We start from the raw sequence: 19195 nt of genomic DNA, 5'->3' as shown, positions 1-19195 counted from the left end.
AGCTAACTTCTCTCGCTGTGTTTTCAGTTACATGTTCCCAACCTCACCTACAGAGACACTGAGTCAACAGAGAAGTGTCCAGGACTCTGATATTCCAAAGAGACTTGCTGACTGGGAACCATGTTGAATAATAAAACCTGTTTCCAATACAACGAGACAATGGACATCTTTGTCCTTTAACAATTTTATTATATAATTATATCTTAAATATTTTCTTATAACTTAAAATATCCAGACATCTACAAAGCCACATTCTACATGTGTTACATTTGAGTTCTCTCTGAGACTGGTAACAGACCAGGCAGCCATTTTAATAGTCACATTTGAAGAAGGGCATAAATACTTATTGTACAGCATCTGTTAATAAGTTTAACAAAAAATTCTAAATCAAAGCAAACAAAAATATCTACAAATACAAACATTAGGATTTTTAAATATAAAATTCCAACATCCTAACTTAAATGTCGCTTGATAGGCTCCCAAGGCCATGGACAAAGGATAAATTTATAAGAAATGTTTATTTTGTCTGCCTATTTAACTAAAAATTTTTAAGTGTTTGACAGGAAAATATAAGATTGCTAGTGTTTTTATAATTAACTTTTGGAAATAATTGATTAGCTTCCTAAAGTTCAGATATGAAGGCATCTATCTTTTTTAAACTGGTAGTAATGTTCTCAATACATTCTCCAGCTTTTAGTCCTGTCCCATCGTCATCATACAGTCCTCTTCATGGGAGCTCTGAAACGGACTGTCCATGGGAGCTTCCAGGTGGCACTGAGACAGCTGCAAAAAGAGTCATATAGTTCATCACAGCTGCAGAGGTCTGCTATACAGTTCACCACAACTACAGAGGTCTGCTATACAGTTCACCACAACTACAGAGGTCTGCTATACAGTTCACCACAACTACAGAGATCTGCTATAGGATCATCACAACTACAGAGGTCTGCTATAGGATCATCATAACTGCAGAGGTCTGCTATACGGATCATCACAGCTGCAGAGGTCTGCTATAGGATCATCATAACTGCAGAGGTCTGCTATAGGATCATCATAACTGCAGAGATCTGCTATAGGATCATCACAGCTGCAGAGGTCTGCTATAGGATCATCATAACTGCAGAGGTCTGCTATACAGTTCACCACAACTACAGAGGTCTGCTATACGGATCATCACAACTGCAGAGGTCTGCTATAGGATCATCATAACTGCAGAGATCTGCTATAGGATCATCATAACTGCAGAGGTCTGCTATAGGATCATCATAACTGCAGAGGTCTGCTATACGGATCATCACAGCTGCAGAGGTCTGCTATACAGTTCACCACAACTACAGCGGTCTGCTATACGGATCATCACAACTACAGAGGTCTGCTATACAGTTCACCACAACTACAGAGGTCTGCTATACGGATCATCACAACTGCAGAGGTCTGCTATAGGATCATCATAACTGCAGAGATCTGCTATAGGATCATCATAACTGCAGAGGTCTGCTATAGGATCATCATAACTGCAGAGGTCTGCTATACGGATCATCACAGCTGCAGAGGTCTGCTATACAGTTCACCACAACTACAGCGGTCTGCTATACGGATCATCACAACTACAGAGGTCTGCTATACAGTTCACCACAACTACAGAGGTCTGCTATACAGTTCACCACAACTACAGAGGTCTGCTATACGGATCATCACAACTACAGAGGTCTGCTATAGGATCATCATAACTGCAGAGGTCTGCTATACAGTTCACCACAACTACAGAGGTCTGCTATACGGATCATCACAACTACAGCAGACCTACTTGGTTACTGAGGAGCTTAGTTCTCTTCCAGCAGAGCAGTGCGCACCGTTTTCTGTGTAGGTGGTCAGGTGATATGGTCTGTATGTAGTATGAAGTCTATTAAACATGTTTGTGTAAGGCTAAGTTGTTGCTCAGGTTGTCCCTCTTCTCCTCTTATATTTGTTAGTTTAAACCTTGCAACAGAATGATCATACTAAACCTGAATTTTTTCTATTGGTTTGTTTTTTGTTAAAAATATCATATGGAATATATATTAAAATAGTTTCAATTACATATTCTGTGGTCAGTCTTTTGTGAATATCTTCATTATCCACAAAAAAGTCCTTCTGTGGCTTAGTTGGGAAGGGCAGTAGGAAAACACTCTGCCCACACACATACTAACATGAGTTTCAGTTTCAAGGTTCACTACAGCTAAACCAGCTTCTCATGTAATTGAAAGATGAGAATATACATGTAGTTCAAAATATAATATGTAGCTTTAATCCAAACAATTATATAGTAAACCTTATTTGCATATGAATTATCCATTGAAAAATGAGGTGGATTTTTAAAAATTTGATTAATTTCTCCATGTTGCCAAGTCAGACATGGATGGTCAACAGTGCTAATACTGGATAAAGAAGAGCATGCCTGGGAAGAAAGTTCAGATGAGGATACTCATCTGGCAGAGCACATAGGAAAGAGTTTATAATTGTGGTGTATGCTCGTTCCATCTCATTGCTGGCACCAGTGCTTAGGAAATATCAGAAATCTGACAGGCAGCAATGAAGAAAACAGCAAGTTTACACCTCTGAAAAGGGCTCACACAGTCTCTGCTCAGAGACAACATAGTCTGGACACTGGAGTTATCTGCTGACTTTCTTTGGTGTGTTTAGCTTATAAGAGGGCATCTTTTAAACATTTATACATACACACATATTTACATCACCATACATACAAGCATATAACACAGTCCAGTTTTAAGTAAAAGAAATATTAATTCTCTGCAGAAAGAATAAAAAGAGGAAACATCCCAGTGGTGTGTGTAATCATTTCTTTACTTTTGAGAAAGAAATTGCTACTGCTTCAATGGCTGGTTTCATGGCTGCTCTCCTCATTAACAGTAAAACCCCCTAAGCATCCTGGGCCTGTCAGGTGCTCCTTGTGAGCAGCCTGTGGGAGGCACTCATCTGGCAGTAAGTTAAAATAAGTTAACTTCCACTGTTCCTAAACACCTTTTGAAAGCACAGAACAATACAGGAGTCTATACAAAGAAGACCTTACTTGGGTTGTATTAAAACTATGTATCTTATCATAAGAAATAAAAATCATGCCGGGCAGTGATGGCGCATGCCTTTAATCCCAGCTCTCAGGAGGCAGAGGCAGGTGGATCTTTGTGAGTTCGAGATCAGCCTGGTTTACAAGAGTTAGTTCCAGGATACGCTCCAAAAGCTACAGAGAAACCCTGTCTTGAAAAACCAAAAAATAAAAAAAGAAAGAAAGAAAGAAAAAGAAAAATCAAAGGTTATTTTTATTCCATCAAGTTACTAATGACAAACCAGAAGCTAATTCTGTGGCTATAAAAACTCAGAATATCACTAAAAACATCCAGGTTGTATTTTTGAAAAGACAAACTAGGACTAGGAAAGGAAAGGAAAGGAAGAAGGAAGGAAGGAAGGAAGAAAGGAAAGAAACCAACTAACCACAAAACACATTGCATAAAACCATGCAGTGTTCAACTAAGCCATAATTGCTAGAAAAGAATAATTTGTATATAAATTATACATGTGTAAGACCCATGTCACCACTCTACACATCTTGTCCTACAAGCACAGCCCTTACGTGGGAAGAAGTCATCTATAAAGGAGCCGCTGTGGAGAATTTAAAAGCCAATTCACAATCCGGAGAACCAGGTAGAGCTGTGCTGTTGGAGCTGCCTGAGAAAGCTTCCTGTGTTTTCCAACTCAGCAGGAGCTGATGTTCATTTCCTCTAACACACTAATCTCTAGGATGATAAATTCTGTATGCAGTCCTTAATTTTTAACTCAGTAAGAAAGGTGTTAAAGATTCATCTTTAGCTGGGCATGGTGTTGAACACTTACAACTCCAGCACTTGGGAGTTAGAGCTGAGGCAGGCAGATTAATGTTTGACGCCAGCCTCAAGTACACAGACAACCTACACTAGCAAGGGAGACCCTATCTCAATAACAGATGGAAAAAGCTCAGATCATGTCTTCGTACTTGCTAAGGATCTAAATGAAACTGGCAGGCTGGCAAACCTATAAACTACCTGCCCATTTCTAAACCCAGCTCTTAGAGAGAGGTGCTGTTACTGTTGGGGATGTACTGGCCCGAAGAGAAAATGTATGAAACAAGAGATGAACTCTTACAAGAGTTGGTTTTCTCTTTGGACTACCACTGCCCACTGTCACCTCTGACAAATACCCCAATTTGTGTTACCTAATTCTTAAACAGTTCTCTAGAGCAGGGGAAGAATAACTACCAAGTGACACAAAAACTCAGTAGCAGAACCGGCATTTACATTAAGTTTATGTTACTAATAAATAATAATAAAGCAATTAAATTCAAACGGTTACACTAGAGATTCAGTTGGTGTGCTTTCTGACTCTGGGCACACTATGTATCTGAAAGAATTAATGAAACCTTATGTAACTTCTAGCTGCTATTCATGTTGTAATATTTAGAGAACAACTACACCATAGGGTCAAGTGTCTACACTGAGACTGATTTTTATTACACTGATGGACCCCATGCTGCCTGTTATAAACAGCCTGAGCTTATGACCACAGATTCTCACTTCATTTATGCAGATACTGGACAGTGAGAACACACGGCTTTCTGAATCTAGGAGCTAAAACCAGGAGCTCTTGCTCTGCTGTCAACACTGAGGTTTTGTCTTACGATAGCCAGGCATGCACTTGTCTCAGCACGACTGGACAAGGAGGGTCCCACCAAACTGCTCCCCTTTTCCAGAGACCTCCTTCACTTCTCTTACCTGGAAAGATCACAAGCAATGGGAGAAGTCTTTTGCTGTTAATCTTAGACTGTCGGCCTGACTGGATTAAGAAACCTCCACAGAATTAATGATATTTAGAAAGCATGTCTGCCAGTATGGGCATTTCTAGAGATAGACCATGGGGGCTCTGAGCTAACAGACTTGTAACACAGCTGAGCTAATCAGGTCACAATCCAAAGGTGCTAACAGGAGGAAGGTAGTGACAGGTAGGAGGTAGCGACAGGCAGGGTGGGGCCTAGCTTTAGGAAGTAGGGATCATGAGTGCTCTGGGAACTCCGTCTGCCAATAGACTTGGGGTACCAGCCTTAGGGTATGGCTTCTTGTCCATACGCATGCCTGCCAGAAGAGGGCACCAGATCTCATTCCAGATGGCTATGAGCCATCATGTGGGTGCAGGTAACTCAGGACCTCTGGAAGAATAGTCAGTACTCTTAACCTCTGAGCCATCTCTCCTGCCTCTAGTGATAAACTTCTGAACATTGGGGGTTTTTTTGGTTTTTTTTTTTTTTTTTTTTTGGTTTTTCGAGACAGGGTTTCTCTGTGGTTTTGGAGCCTGTCCTGGAACTAGCTCTTGTAGACCAGGCGGGTCTCGAACTCACAGAGATCAGCCTGCCTCTGCCTCCCGCGTGCTGGGATTAAAGGCGTGCCACCACCTCCCGGCCTGAACATTGTTTTAACCATGGCTTGAACACAGCTTTATCTACAATGAATCTATAGGGCTTATAGCATTCTATAATCTGACCTTTGAAATAATGTCTCCAGAGTTGGTGACTCAAGAATAGCCCGTTAGGGGTTTCTGGAAAATATTTCAGTGGCAGTGTACCAAAGTTGTGCTGCAAACATCATGCTAGTCCCTGTTAAGGGAATGAAAAGGTTCTGACTAGCCAAGCATGGTGGCTCTTACTTAAAATTCCCAGCACTTGGGCTATAGAGTAAGACCATTTTAAGACAAATATAGTTTACATGATACTAGATCTACTAAATGAATCGCATCAACATGATTGTTCTAATATATATGCTTCATATAGCTTTTATCTAGAAACAAGACTAAAACATTACAAAAGCAAAACATATACTTGTTTTGCTTTGTGGTGCTGGGGCCAGCAGACAAGGCAGGGGCTCTGCCACTAAACCTTTGGTTTGGTTTGGGGATCTCAATATGATATCCAGGCTGACCCTGACTTAGAGATTCTCTACTCATTAACTCACTTCCTAAATGCAATCAAAGTTGATATAAAATAAGTACTAGACAGTTGCTTTATTCAAAAGTAGTTGCTCTGTTTGGAATAAGTGCTCTTAAATCTATTAACAGTTATGTTTGACCAAAAAGATGTTTGAGCAATCCTGGCAAACTTTTTACCACCTCCATCTATACACTGAAAAGCTTCAAATCACGTCAAAACAAGCATGTGCATCTAAATGATCTTATCAGTTTTTCTAATCTAATACCTACATATACAAAGAACTGCACAGCTACCGCAGCATATAATTATAAAAAAAAGATGCTTGTTAAACAGAATATTTAAAACATTAATGCTATCAAGCCAATAAAATATTCCAATCAGAAATTATAATTTTCTAATTTGATTTGAATCACTTTTCAAATAATGCATCATTTCTGACACCATTTGTATCCAACCATGGAAGGTTTATCATATTTCTATGTAAGTTTGCTACTTATGCTACCCCGATTTCCATCTACCCTGATGCCCTAAGGCTGGTACCCCAAGGCTATTGGCTGAACCCTTAGTTACCACAACATGTGTCCATAGGGCTCTATCTTCTCTTGGCCCCTTCCTGCATTCTCTTTCCTCTGCATCCCGTCTCACCAGGATATGAAGAGCTCTGCACCACGATTCCCTGCCATGATGACTTACTCTCTTTTAGTCATTTCTGTCAGTTTATGGCCACAATGGCTAATACAAGGTCTCTCTACAATGGTCCACCTCAGCCACAGGACTACTCTTCATCCTCCGTCCCAACCCGAAGACTGGAAATTAATGACCATCTCTGCTTATACACACATTTCTCCTAGGAAAGCCTATATTCTGATGGCTCAACAGCTACTGGTTTGTTAGCATCGTGGCAATCAATGCCTCAATTTCAGATGTAGGAAAAGGTATCTTATATAATTAAACTGTAGAGTCAGTTACAGATCCTGAGGCTGCCAAATGGTAACTCTTCATACCAACCTGTTCTTGTCCTGGTTCATTAGCTCTTGCTGTGGGCTCTTGTACCTGCTGCAGCATTTTCTCCAGTTCTTTCAGTAAACCTTCTGTCTCAGAGACAACTAAAGGAAATCATGAATATAGTAAAAACTACATCTTTGATTAATTCCATCTAATTCAAAATCTTAACTACCCAGAAATAGCTCTTCTAAATACTACAGGATTAAAAATAAAAAAACAAATGTTCATAGTTTAAAAAATTTTAGCTTTAGTTAACTTAAAAATTACAGATTTCTTTTTGGCTTTTTCTTACATACTTAGTTTCTGTTATCATTTGTTTTTTATATATGACCCCTGCTTGTTGCAAAATTCTATTATGAATTTCCAGGTGAAATTTTTAAAATTCTTTGAAAGGGATAAGTAATTTTTTTGATATGCATAGAGTATAAAATATCTTTGAAATATAAGAAGCTCATTAGAAGTATTTTTGTCTTATTTGGGTCCCAGGCATGAGACTCAATTATGTCTGAAAAGCAGACATCACAACCAAGAGCAATGGACAGTTGATAGAGGGCTCAGTTTCCTTTAAAGAATGTGGCCCCATAGGCCCACCACGTTCCTGGAAATGGCCCCACACCCACCAGCATTTGGAGTGGACAACTGGATTATTAGGAAAAAGACACAGTCAGGAGAGCAAGGACATGGGGAGTGTGGTGGTGAAGACGACCGAATGCCTCACCTCCATGGGTGACATTAAAACTGATGCTTAACAGAAAAAGTCACATAGCTGAGTGGCTGGGCCCAATGCAGGCTCATCCTTCTTTTTCACTTTCCTGTGCATGGGGCCCTCCAAGGGAGAGAGTGCCTCCCTAGGGTGAGCATGCACTCCCTGTGGGTGCTTGTGGAGGTCCGACATTCCTGTCAGGAGTCATCTTCCGCTGCTCTTTTATGGTCTTTATTCATTCACTTGGGGGAGGAAGGCTCCCTCAAGTCAAACCCAGAGCTCCCTGAAAGCTACTCTTACTAGCAGTTTGATGCCCACTGACATTTTTCATGGTGTCTTGGGATCCCCTTGGTCCTCACATTTGCATGACAATTAACCACTGAGCCATTGCTAGAACCCCATTAGTTCATCCAATCCTTATCCAAATATGCAAATTGCTTAGTCTGATTTGAAAGAGAAAACATTATGCTTATAAATGCCTTTTTTTGCTGTGAAATAAGGGAAGAGGTGTTTACTGCTTTGTTGAACATACTGAGATAAAAATGTCTATCTTAACCACTTAAGAAAGACAGCCTAGGATAATGATAGAATTGAATCCTGATGAACAATATGCATTTGAATTCTCCACCTAAATAAACAGCATTTTTACTTGACACAGAGTCTTGCTGAAGCAAAGATCAAAGCAAATAGCACACAAGTAGCTTGCTGTTTGTAGCTTGCAGAGACAGATGAGACATCTGAGAAGCCTGTGGAAAGACAGCAAACCAGGAGGGGATGCCATGTCCCTCCACTTCCACTCTGATCCCTGCATCTGACATACCCCCTTCCATTTTCTGCCATCTTGACAGATCACCAACAGTCATACTGCCCAGCACAGCTGGAAGTTCAAGGAACATTTAAATGTACCAAGGCGGAACCTAAGAAAGGGAATTTTAAATACTGATAAAGTACTATTTTGTTTTGTTTTGTTTTCCCAGACACAGTTTCTGTGTAACAGCCTGACTGTCCCGGAATTCTCTGTAGACCAGGCTGGCCTCAAACTCACAGAGATCCATGATAAAGCACTATTAATAGCAGTATTGACTGAAATCAGGGCAGTTAGGAAATGGAAAATCTTCCTGTGGCTGCTGCTACAGTGAAGGAAAAATCGGTTCCCTTTTGCATTTCCACATTACAATCTGCAGCAATATGCCAGCCAGCATCTCTGCCGAAGCATCTCTGTATTCAAACACACACCTACAGTGTGTCTGCTCTGGGGCAGGAACTCAGGGAAGTCAGGCTAGACCAGGAGCCTCCTCATCATGACTCTGCCCAGCCAGCCTCAGGCTAGACCAGGAGCCTCCTCATCATGACTCTGCCCAGCCAGCCTCAGGCTAGACCAGGAGCCTCCTCATCATGACTCTGCCCAGCCAGCCTCAGGCTAGACCAGGAGCCTCCTCATCATGACTCTGCCCAGCAAGCCTCAGGCTGACCAGTCACAACTAGTCTTGAAACAACCTGAAAAAAGCTTCTCCCACCTCAGGAATGAGTTCTCTGCTTCAAAGCAAAACAAACAAAAACTGCAACTGACTTGTTGGTGACCACCACAAACCATCCGTTTTCTTTGGAAATAGCTGAAGACAACAGAATAGTCCATTCTGGCTCAGGAGTACTCAAGAGTTTGGTGGGCCTAAGAATCACCTGGGTAATTCATTTTAAAACATAGATGTACCATGTCTACTGAACTCAAACTTTCTAGAGAAATGTATGCTCCTACTGAAGCTTTTTGAATGAAATTAACATTCAATTTTAGTATATATTTTTTTCATTTATATTTATGTGTGTGCACGTGCACATGCGTGTATGTTCACAGGTGCACTCAAGCACACAAGTGCAGATACATAAGTGCCATAGCATGCCTGTAGAGGTCAGAGGACAGCCTGCAGAGGAGCTTCTCTCTTGTCTGCTTGAAGCAAGGGTCCGCACTACATACTCTAGACTAGCCTCTGTCTCCCGCCTGCCCCTCCCTCCTCTCAGTGGCATGCTGTGACTCCTGCTGTGCACCACCTCAAGCAGCTTTCACGTGCCTTCTGGGAACTCAACTCCTATTGTTAGGCTTGAGCCACAAGTGCTTCTGCCCCTGGGGCCACCTCCACAGCTGCAGTGGGGCATCTCTTTTCTGTTCCTGTTAACTCATGGGTAACTAACTGTTTGTGGTAATCATCAGGCTGATCCTCCAGTTCCCCTTACACTTTTTTCCTACTTTACTTTGCGAATCTTCGGAAACTGACATTGAAATTTAATGTCATGTTGAAAAGATGGATTTTGAGCTCCGTTATAAAGAAATTTGCCAAACAAACATCTCCACATTTCTAACACTAGGCTAAAGCACACTCAGGTTATGATGACATGTGTCACTGCCAAGTTCACTGGAATCTCTGTTTGCAAACAATCTGAAAAAGTGTCTGCACTGCCTTTTGATCAAAGGGTAGACAGAGTAATGGAGGGCTTCATCAACTGGCCAGGACTCTTAACAGCCTGACTGATGTTGATTTCTGCTTCCAGAGCTACAGGAGGCTTGCTTTTCTATAAGTTTTCCTATATTGTAAACTGAAATTCAAAAACAATTCTCAAGAAATGGTAGTTCCTGTAATCTACAGACTCAGTTATCAGAATTGGTCAATGATATCCTCCAAGGCTGGAGACAGAATGATGCCTTTGCTGACTGTACAACCAATCATCTCCTATCTGTGATGATTAGCCTGTACTTTCCTGACTTATTTCAATTCACTGTTAAGAGTAGAAATGGAGAAGGAGGAAAATGGGGATAGGGGGAGGGAAGAAGAAACAGAGTGAGAGTAAATTAGAGAGAGAGAGAGAGAGAGAGAGAGAGAGAGAGATCCCATACATAACAGTACATCTGAGGCAGGAAGACAAACAATTGTATCATCTGAGTGTGCAAAACAATTGGGGCCGAGAACTGGGGCACAGGCTACCTCCTAGTAATGAAAGAAGAACTGGCCCCATCCTTTCTGGACGCCACTGAGCAGCAGCTCCCTTGCACTTTGTCCTTTGAAAGGATATTTCTCTTCCCTTTGCTCGACATCTTCTAAAGAGAAGCTACACTGAAATGACTAAATGGGCAAAGACTTGCTGGCTCTGGAGAAAATATAAGGATTGTATGTCCACAATTAAGGTGTTAGTTGTTAAATAATCTCTCTACATTTATAGAACCTAGAAGGCCTGGTTCCTTCAGATTATACCACACTATGAAAAAATCTTCCTTGTCCTTTGGTTCTATGAGTCAAATAACACAAAACATGTCACTTGCTATGAGGCTTAATTTGAAGAAAAGAATGACTGTCTAGTGAGCAACAGGAAGTAGCCCCAGAAGGCCAGGGACCAATGATGTACCAGCTGGAGAAGAAGAGAAGGAGACATGTGCCCTTGAAGTACAGAGGCCACTCAGCATCGTAAGACAGCTCTCACAGGAGCACACTGTTCTGTCTTCCTTCCCCCTGTAATAAAAGCTCTGTGTATATCTGAGTTCTCTACGTGGGTGCTTTGATGCTGGCATACCCTTTATATTCATGAATTGGCCCTTGAATAAATGTGATTTATTTCCCACCAGCTCTCCTTTTTGAAGAATCGGCTTTCAAGCAATCATCACTGAACATGAGACCCATAATACCATAAAGAAATGGGATATGGATGCTTGGAAAGAGATCGCTCTAAGGGCTAGCCAACTGCTGCCATCTTCATGAGGTCATCAAGCCTTTTTGTAAGAGTCTATCATGATGAAGCCTTTTGGTTGGCACTCTTTCTGGGAGGAAGGGTCGTTGAACTTTGAGTGGCCAGGAATTTCTGTACAATGCTGCCCTAACTGCACAAGGCCTTGGGATCTCAGGCTAGAGTATTTAGGGTGGGGAAATACTGGGAGAAGCTGAGCTCTGTCCTGCAGCTATGGAAAAGCCATCAAGCACATTCGGTGAACTATCCAGTATGACAGCTTTGGGGCCACCCATGCTCCTACTAGTAACACCCTCTGCACGCTCTGTAAGCACAGCAAACGCCTGTGTTCCCAGGATGAACCATACTTTGGAGGAGGGAGCAGCATTGCTCATATCACACCCTGCCCCAAGGGAAGGAATTTCAGCAGTAGGGAATCCACAGAAATATTGATAGAAATTAAAAAGCTTGAGAAGTTTTGTTATTCCTTGCTTGCTAGTGGGTGTTTATTTTTATTTGTTGAGATTTTTGTACAATGTGTTTTGATAAAAATTCACTGCCTCCCCCACTCCTTTCCAATCCATCCCACCTTTCTACCCACCCAACTTTGCCTCCTCTCTCTCTCTCTCTCTCTCTCTCTCTCTCTCTCTCTCTCTCTCTCTCTCTAACCAATTGCTGTGTACACACTTTGGTATGTGTGGCCTTCACTGGAGGGTGGTGTCTACCCACCCTGGCCATACCATTAAAGAAAGCTGACTCTCCCCCACTACAGCTGTCAGTTGTTACAGCTCCTTAGCTAGGAATGCGATGTCATCATGACCACCCTCCCTCTGCATTCTGGATTGTGTCTGTCGAGTGCCTGCACTTGTCCTATGCATGGTGTCTCAAACTGCTGTTAAATTCATAAGTGTAACTGTAGGCAGAGTTTCTCTGTATCTTAGCAGTCACTCCAAATAACCACAAGAGCTTTAATACAAATTATAAATCCTCAGCTGATATTTCAGACTTATTACTAACTAGCTCTTAGAACTTAAATTAACTCATTTTTATTAATCTAAGTCTTGCCACGTGGCTCATATCTTTACCTGTCCTCCAGCAAGTCTTGCTTCCCCTATGTCTCCTGGTGACTCCTCTGACTCTCCTTCTTCTTCCCATTATTCTCAGTTTGGCTATCTCATATAACTTTATCCTGTTCAGCTATTGGTCAGTGAGCTTGCTTATTAAACCAATCACAGTGATATATTTACACAGTGTAAAGGAGCATTCTTAACCAATGAGAATAAAACATATTCACAGTGTACAGAGGATTATTCCACAGGTAACTGCCCAGCTCTGTCCAGTAAGCAGTTTCCTTATAGTCATCCAGCACTTCTGGCTCTTGGGAGTTTTCTGTCCCCTCTTCCATGATCCCTGAGCCTTGCATGTATGGGTGTGATATAAAGGTTCCACTTTGGGTTGGGCACTTCCACAGTCTTTTAAGGTTCTTTTTTGCAATAGGTAGTGATTATTTAGTCTTTGACACAGGGTGTCAGGTATCCTTGACTTGCCTAAAACTCCCTATGTAGCTGAGGATGTCCTTAGAGGCATGTGCCACCACATCAAGCTTATGTTGGGCTTGGAGTCTTAGGCTTCATAGTTGCTAGGTAAACTTTCTACTAATGGAGTCATATTCCTAGTCCCAAGGAGTATTAAGAATGAGAAAGAATCACTGTTTGCTGAGAAAGGGCACGATGGACTGGTCTAGACGGTGATGTTCTTAATTGCTGATGATAAGGTGGAGAATTAAAATGTATTAGTTGAGTATTTTTACATCTTTACAGGAAAATCATGCCTGATAGTGTTAACTATCATAACTGCCATGTCTAGTGAGGTCATGTATCTTAGAGGAAAAATTACTATTATCACTTTCCTCAACCCATATAACTCCTAACTGCATTCTTATACTTATCCCTATATCCACAGATAAGCATACCTCTCACTCATCAGCAAAATGCTTCTTTTTACCTCAGACTGTCTTATCTTAAAAGTGATGTCTCCCAAGACCCATACAGAATGTCTAGGATGGTCACGCTGGAGTGAAGCCTTCTGGAGCAGGAGTCCTGGGGTCAGCAGCCACACTTCCTGCTGCTAGAGTCAAATGCTACTCATAGTGCTGGTGGGAGGCGGGTGTTGAAATAACTGGGCTGTCTTGGAGGCCACCTGGCTGGCAGTTTCCACTTGGGAAGGGATCTAACAACTGTTACCTGGTTTAATTTTCTTATTGTGACAAAGTGGGTGACGAAAACAACTTTCCAGAGGGTTTCAGATCCTGCTTGCTCAGCCTGGTGCTTGGTAAACATTTGGAGTATGCAGCAGGGCAGAGCCCCAGAGCAGGATGAGGACTTGGAAGCTAGTACAACTTTAAAGGGCACATTCTATGGATCTACTTCCTCCAGATGTGCCCTCCTTAGTAACTTTCCACAAGCTTCCAAACCAGCAAGACCAGCTGAGGACCAATGCTGGAAACATTAGCTCTGGGGTCATTCTGTAACCAACCACAGCATTGCTCCAGTGGTTGTTCTCAAGAGTTTAAGCTATTCATAGGAAGAAGGAAAACTTATTAATGAGTGTGTGAATGTGAAGGACTTGCCATTGAAATTAACATTCTCTATGGTGCTTAATGGAGTTTCTTCTCACACTGCTTAACCATTCTTACATCCCTGACAAATGGCCCTAGGAAGGGCTGGGTTTCTCTATGCCTTCTTCAATTCAGATCCCACTTTGCCTCCAAAATGGAAGTTGACTGTCACAGACATTTTCTGTGCTTTCACATTTATTGTACAGATATCATTTCTACTTGTCCTGTCACAATCCCCACTGTCAAACCTTCATTCTGTCTCTGTATGGGTTGCTTAGTGCTGGGTGGAGGTGAGGCTGGGGATATGGTGTAGGAGGTTCTTCTGTATTTATGTTGCTTTCTGTGGTTAATCAATAAAGAAACTGCTTGGCCTGATAGGGCAGAATTTAGATAGGTGGAGAAGACAGAACTGTATTCTGGGAGGAAGAAAGCAGCAGATGGAGCCGAGCTGCCATGATGTCGCCAGGTCAGAGTCACTGAATCTTTCCCAGTAAGCCACGACCTTATGGTGATACACAGATTAACGGAAATGGGTTAGATCAGGGTGTGAGAGTTGGCCAAGAAGAAGCTAGAGCTTATGGGCCAAGCAGTAATTTAATTAATACAATTTTTTTTCTTTTTTTTTGCTTTTTCGAGATAGGGTTTCTCTGTGGTTTTGGAGCCTGTCCTGGAACTAGCACTTGTAGACCAAGAGATCCGGCTGCCTCTGCCTCCCAAGTGCTGGGATTAAAGGCGTGTGCCACCACCGCCCGGCCCTAATACAATTTTTGTGTGGTTATTTTGGGGGTTAAGCTAGCTGGGCGGTGGGACGCAGCCCACCGCTCTTCCATACTACAGATTGGCGCCCAATGTAATGGACTAAATCCACTTAAAAACCTGAGAGGGCTTAAAAAGGAGAGGGGGGAAGAGAGAGAGAGAGAGAGAGAGAGAGAGAGAGAGAGAGAGATTAACACAGCTTTTTACTGTTTGCTGGTGGCGTGCTGCAGAGAGAATTTCCTGACAGAGCAGCCGTACCCCCCCCCAAAAAAAAGATGCTCCATTTTAAAACATGGCTTCCTGGGCACTGTCACTGGTGCAAACTCCAGCTATGGAGCATTTGTGGGACTGGGTGTTTGTGTGCCTGTTCGGGATTGGGAGGAAAGCAGGTAAGACCACGCCCGTGGCTCAGCTCTTCTTGCCTGGGCAGACAGCGGAATCAGACTTGGGCAGGCAGGAGAGCATGGTGGATTCCTGCCACCATACAGAGATGTTTCCAGGCTGCATAGTGCTCCGAGAGGCAGATTTGGCTGTAACTCAGATAAAAAGTGTTTATGTGTTGCACACTCATTCTTTGGGCTGGACTGCTGAGTGCAGCTCCTGCCTGGCGGCCCCAGAGCTGACAAAAATGGTACATCCACCATTTTAATATTGAGCTAATAGGCCAAACAATGTTGTAATTAATATGTTCTGTGTGATTATTCAGGTCTGGGCAGTGGGAAACAAAAGAACAGTCTCCGCTGACAAGGCCCCAGGCTCTTATGAGGTCCATTTCCCCCTTTCTTTGGATTCCAATAGGTTTGGGATGGAGAGGTCTAGGTTGAAGATCAGTTGCTAGAATTTTCCTCTACAGCTGTCAGTGATTTATTTTAAAACATTAAATATATGGCAACTTCAGAGAAATTTTACTTAAGAAGACAGAAACTTAAAGAAAATAGAAAAGTTTCCCATTTGACACCAAGATGACCTAATAATCTTAAACTTGTATGCAAGTACAATAGCTTTTTAAAAGCCAACAACTACATTTTTCATTTTTGTCTTATATAATATATCCTGACTGCAGCTTCCTCTCCTAGGTCCCAGTGCTCCCACCACCCCTTTCTTCCAGATCCACTCTTCCAGTCTGTTTCTCCATAGAAAAGAGGAGGCCTTCCAGGGATATCAACCAAACATGGAACAACAAGATACAAAAAGACCAGACATAAACCCTCACATCAAGGCTGGGTATGGGAATCCAACAGGAGAAAAGGGGTCTCAATAGCAGGCAAAAGAGTCAGAGACACCCCATTCCCACTGTCAGCAACCCCACAAAAACACCAAGCCAACAACCATAACATGTATACACAGGACCTAGTGCAGACCTATGTAGACTCCATGATTGTTACTTCAGTCTCTGTGAAACCCCATGAACCCTACTTAGAACAACCATTTGAAATTATATCTAGGCAAAGAAACTAAAGCCATCCCAGGCCTTCACATACCCATGTTTTCCTTTGATAAGGCTTCATCAGAACAAACATTTTCAACAGAGCATCTTAAAGCAGCATTCCTGAAAAAGATTTTGACAGATTTAGTTTCAAACAAGCGATCCCACACATAAGGGTGTGTATACACACATACACATACATACATATGCATGTAAGTACATGTACATATACACACATGTATATATTTATTTTACTGCATATATGCAAATGTGTGTTTCTTAATAACTGAATTCTGTGACTCTATAGGTCTCAATCTTTGGTGTTTTTTTTCTTGGTTGTCTCACACAGCACAATTCAGTGCAGAAAGCCACTGTGACCCCAATAGGGAAGCTAATTCAACAAGCAGTCGCACAGGCATTCTTCATGCAATTATCTCCCAAAAACATGTTATGTAATTACTGTTCTCATTATGTAAAGAGGTTGAGGAACTGCAACTACAAAAAGAAATGAGAAGTCTGGCACCATAGGTAAACCACTGACCATGACAGAACCTGTTCTGTCAGATGGTAAAGTCATTCTTTCCCATCACACTGTGCTCCTGACAAGTGCCAGAAAACATCTGTGCCAATGCATTATTGCCAATCAGAAGTTCCCATGAATCAGTTCTGCAAGCCATGTCTCTTCATCTCTTAAACGAGGATATCTGTACATGTGTGTGGTGTGTAGGATGTGATTACTGTGGTGTGTAACTGAGACAAAGAAATCAATGTCCATTTTCAAGAATTAATTATCTAGCCAGGCAGTGGTGGCGCACGCCTTTAATCCCAGGACTCAGGAGGCAGAGACAAGCAGATCTCTGTGAGTTCAAGGCCATCTTTTCTACAGAGTGAGTTCCAGGATAGCCAGGACTACTCAGAGGAACCCTGTCTTGAAAAACCTAAGAAAATAAAAATAAAAAAGAATTAGTTATTTAGTGGGTGGAGATACTTTTGCACAGAGATGACAACCTGAGTTTGTTACCAAGACCCTGTCAGATGGCAGGAGAGAACTGATCCCTAACACTTATCCTCTGACCTCCACATATGCTACAGATGGACATGTCCCACATACATCATACATACAAAACAAAATAAAATGAAGCAAATGTGTAAATAATTAATTTTAAAAGTGGCTTTCTTCTGCAAAGATATGGCAAGAGGAGGACTATTAGCATCAGTCTTTATCTGAAAGTGGGAATCCTAGAACACGTGGTCACATACTGAAAATCACATGCTAAGGCTAGCTCAATGAGAAACACTGAAACTTATCATCATTGTCTTATCACTTTAACATGGGGACTTGACCCCGACTTGTCTTACCTATTTTAATCTTTAAAAAAACCTTTTTACAAGATAATAACCTTTCAAAAGTTCTAGCTTAACGTTTTTTATAGAACTATAATATTTCTTCAGCCAAGTATGGTGGCTGCAATCCCAGCATCTGGGAGGCTGAGACAGAAGGACTGTAAACTTGAGAGTAGCCTTGGCTACAAAGTGGAAACCCTGTTGGAAAACCAGACCAGGCAAAAGAGAGCATAACTTCTCTGCACTTCTAACTACCAGCTTGCTAATTCTTTCAAAAAGGTTTAAGCACAAGGTTTACCCAGTGAAGAAAAAAATTAGGGAAAATGTCACACAATAATTAAATACAATTTATACATCTCAATTGTATTCTAGTATTTTAATTTCACAAAACATACCTTTTCCTCTTTCTAACCTTGGGCTTTTTCTTTTCAGTATTATTTTTGGAAACTTGCATCTATAAAGAAACATCAAAAATGAATTAGTATATTGCTCTAGATCTGCTCAATATACTAAAATGGGTATTATGTGCTTCTAATAATTTAGCTGAAGAGAAACTTTGGCCCATACCCCTGAACAAGATCTTTCTGTCTAGCCTCCACTACATGGTCTCTGTGAAGGCATCAACCCACCAGCCTCCAGGAATAGTAGGATGACCAGATAAGGAGCTGCTCTTTATTCTCATATGCACCTTCAAAAAACCCATAAAAATAATAAGATCATTATTTAAGATTTTACACCTAGCTTTAAGAAAACAGAAGCATGTAGATGTGAAGGTACATGGGTGAGAGCTGACATCGTAGTGGCCCCAACAACATGCAGCAAGGCACCCCAATTCTGTGCCTCTTGTGTCACTGTCAGATAAGGCCTGGATACAACAGAATTCTTCTGACTGTAAACAGAACAGGCAAGACTTTACTTGAAAGAGCACAAAAGCAGGTTGCTGTATATACCTGGCCTGCCACATTAGATGGCAACAGTAGTGATTCTGAAATATAGAAAACATCCAAAAAATCCAAAGTTATGTCTCTGAGAATATTAGATTTTCCAAATCAAATAATCAGCCCAAAGATTCTCCTAGAATTCCAAACTAGGAGAGGCAGAAGCACAAAAGTCAAGCAATTAATGTAAAGACTTAGATTGGATCTCATATACTACATTCACTAGTCAAGAATAACTAAAATTAAAGACATGCACAGGAAAACTAAACCCTATTAAGCAATGTTTTCAATGTATAGTTCAGTTGACATGAAGTTAAAAACAAGCAAAAAGAATGTATAGTCCTAGAAATCAAAAGTGTCTGTTCTTGGAGCACTGGCAATCAGCTGCAATAGATGCCTTACCAACAGCAGTGCCCAGGAAAGTAGCATCAATTAAATTACACCCCAAACAAGTGTGACTCAAGTGGGAAGCTGGGTCTGTGCTGTCTGAAGCTACTGAAATAGTTCAATAGAGGAGAAATTAGGAATTGTTTGCTTTTTATCAGTTATTGATTTCCCTCATTATCAGAAAATCATTAGAACTTTCAAAATAAAAGAGAATTTTAAGACTACAATTCAGTCGGGCGGTGGTGATGCACACCTTTAATGCCAGCACTCAGGAGGCAGAGGCAGGCGGATCTCTGTGGGTTCA

At 41.5% G+C, this 19195-nt stretch overlaps 1 protein-coding gene across 1 annotated transcript in view; it reads right to left on the bottom strand.

The window, feature by feature from the left end:
* Positions 1-235: 235 nt before the first annotated feature.
* Positions 236-19195, bottom strand: part of Zcwpw2 (zinc finger CW-type and PWWP domain containing 2) — a 111737-nt gene continuing 92777 nt past the window's right edge. The window contains 5 exon segments of the mRNA XM_041676996.1: positions 236-711; positions 714-783; positions 7016-7113; positions 16278-16345; positions 17962-18020. Of these exon segments, the coding sequence (XP_041532930.1) occupies positions 623-711; positions 714-783; positions 7016-7113; positions 16278-16345; positions 17962-18020 (384 nt within the window). The 3' untranslated portion in view covers positions 236-622.

The sequence above is a fragment of the Microtus oregoni genome, unplaced genomic scaffold (assembly GCF_018167655.1).
Source record: "Microtus oregoni isolate MIOR12 unplaced genomic scaffold, Mior012 000028F_ref0000031, whole genome shotgun sequence".
NCBI classification, from domain to species: domain Eukaryota; kingdom Metazoa; phylum Chordata; class Mammalia; order Rodentia; family Cricetidae; genus Microtus; species Microtus oregoni.
This window is presented reverse-complemented; position numbering and strand designations above follow the sequence as displayed.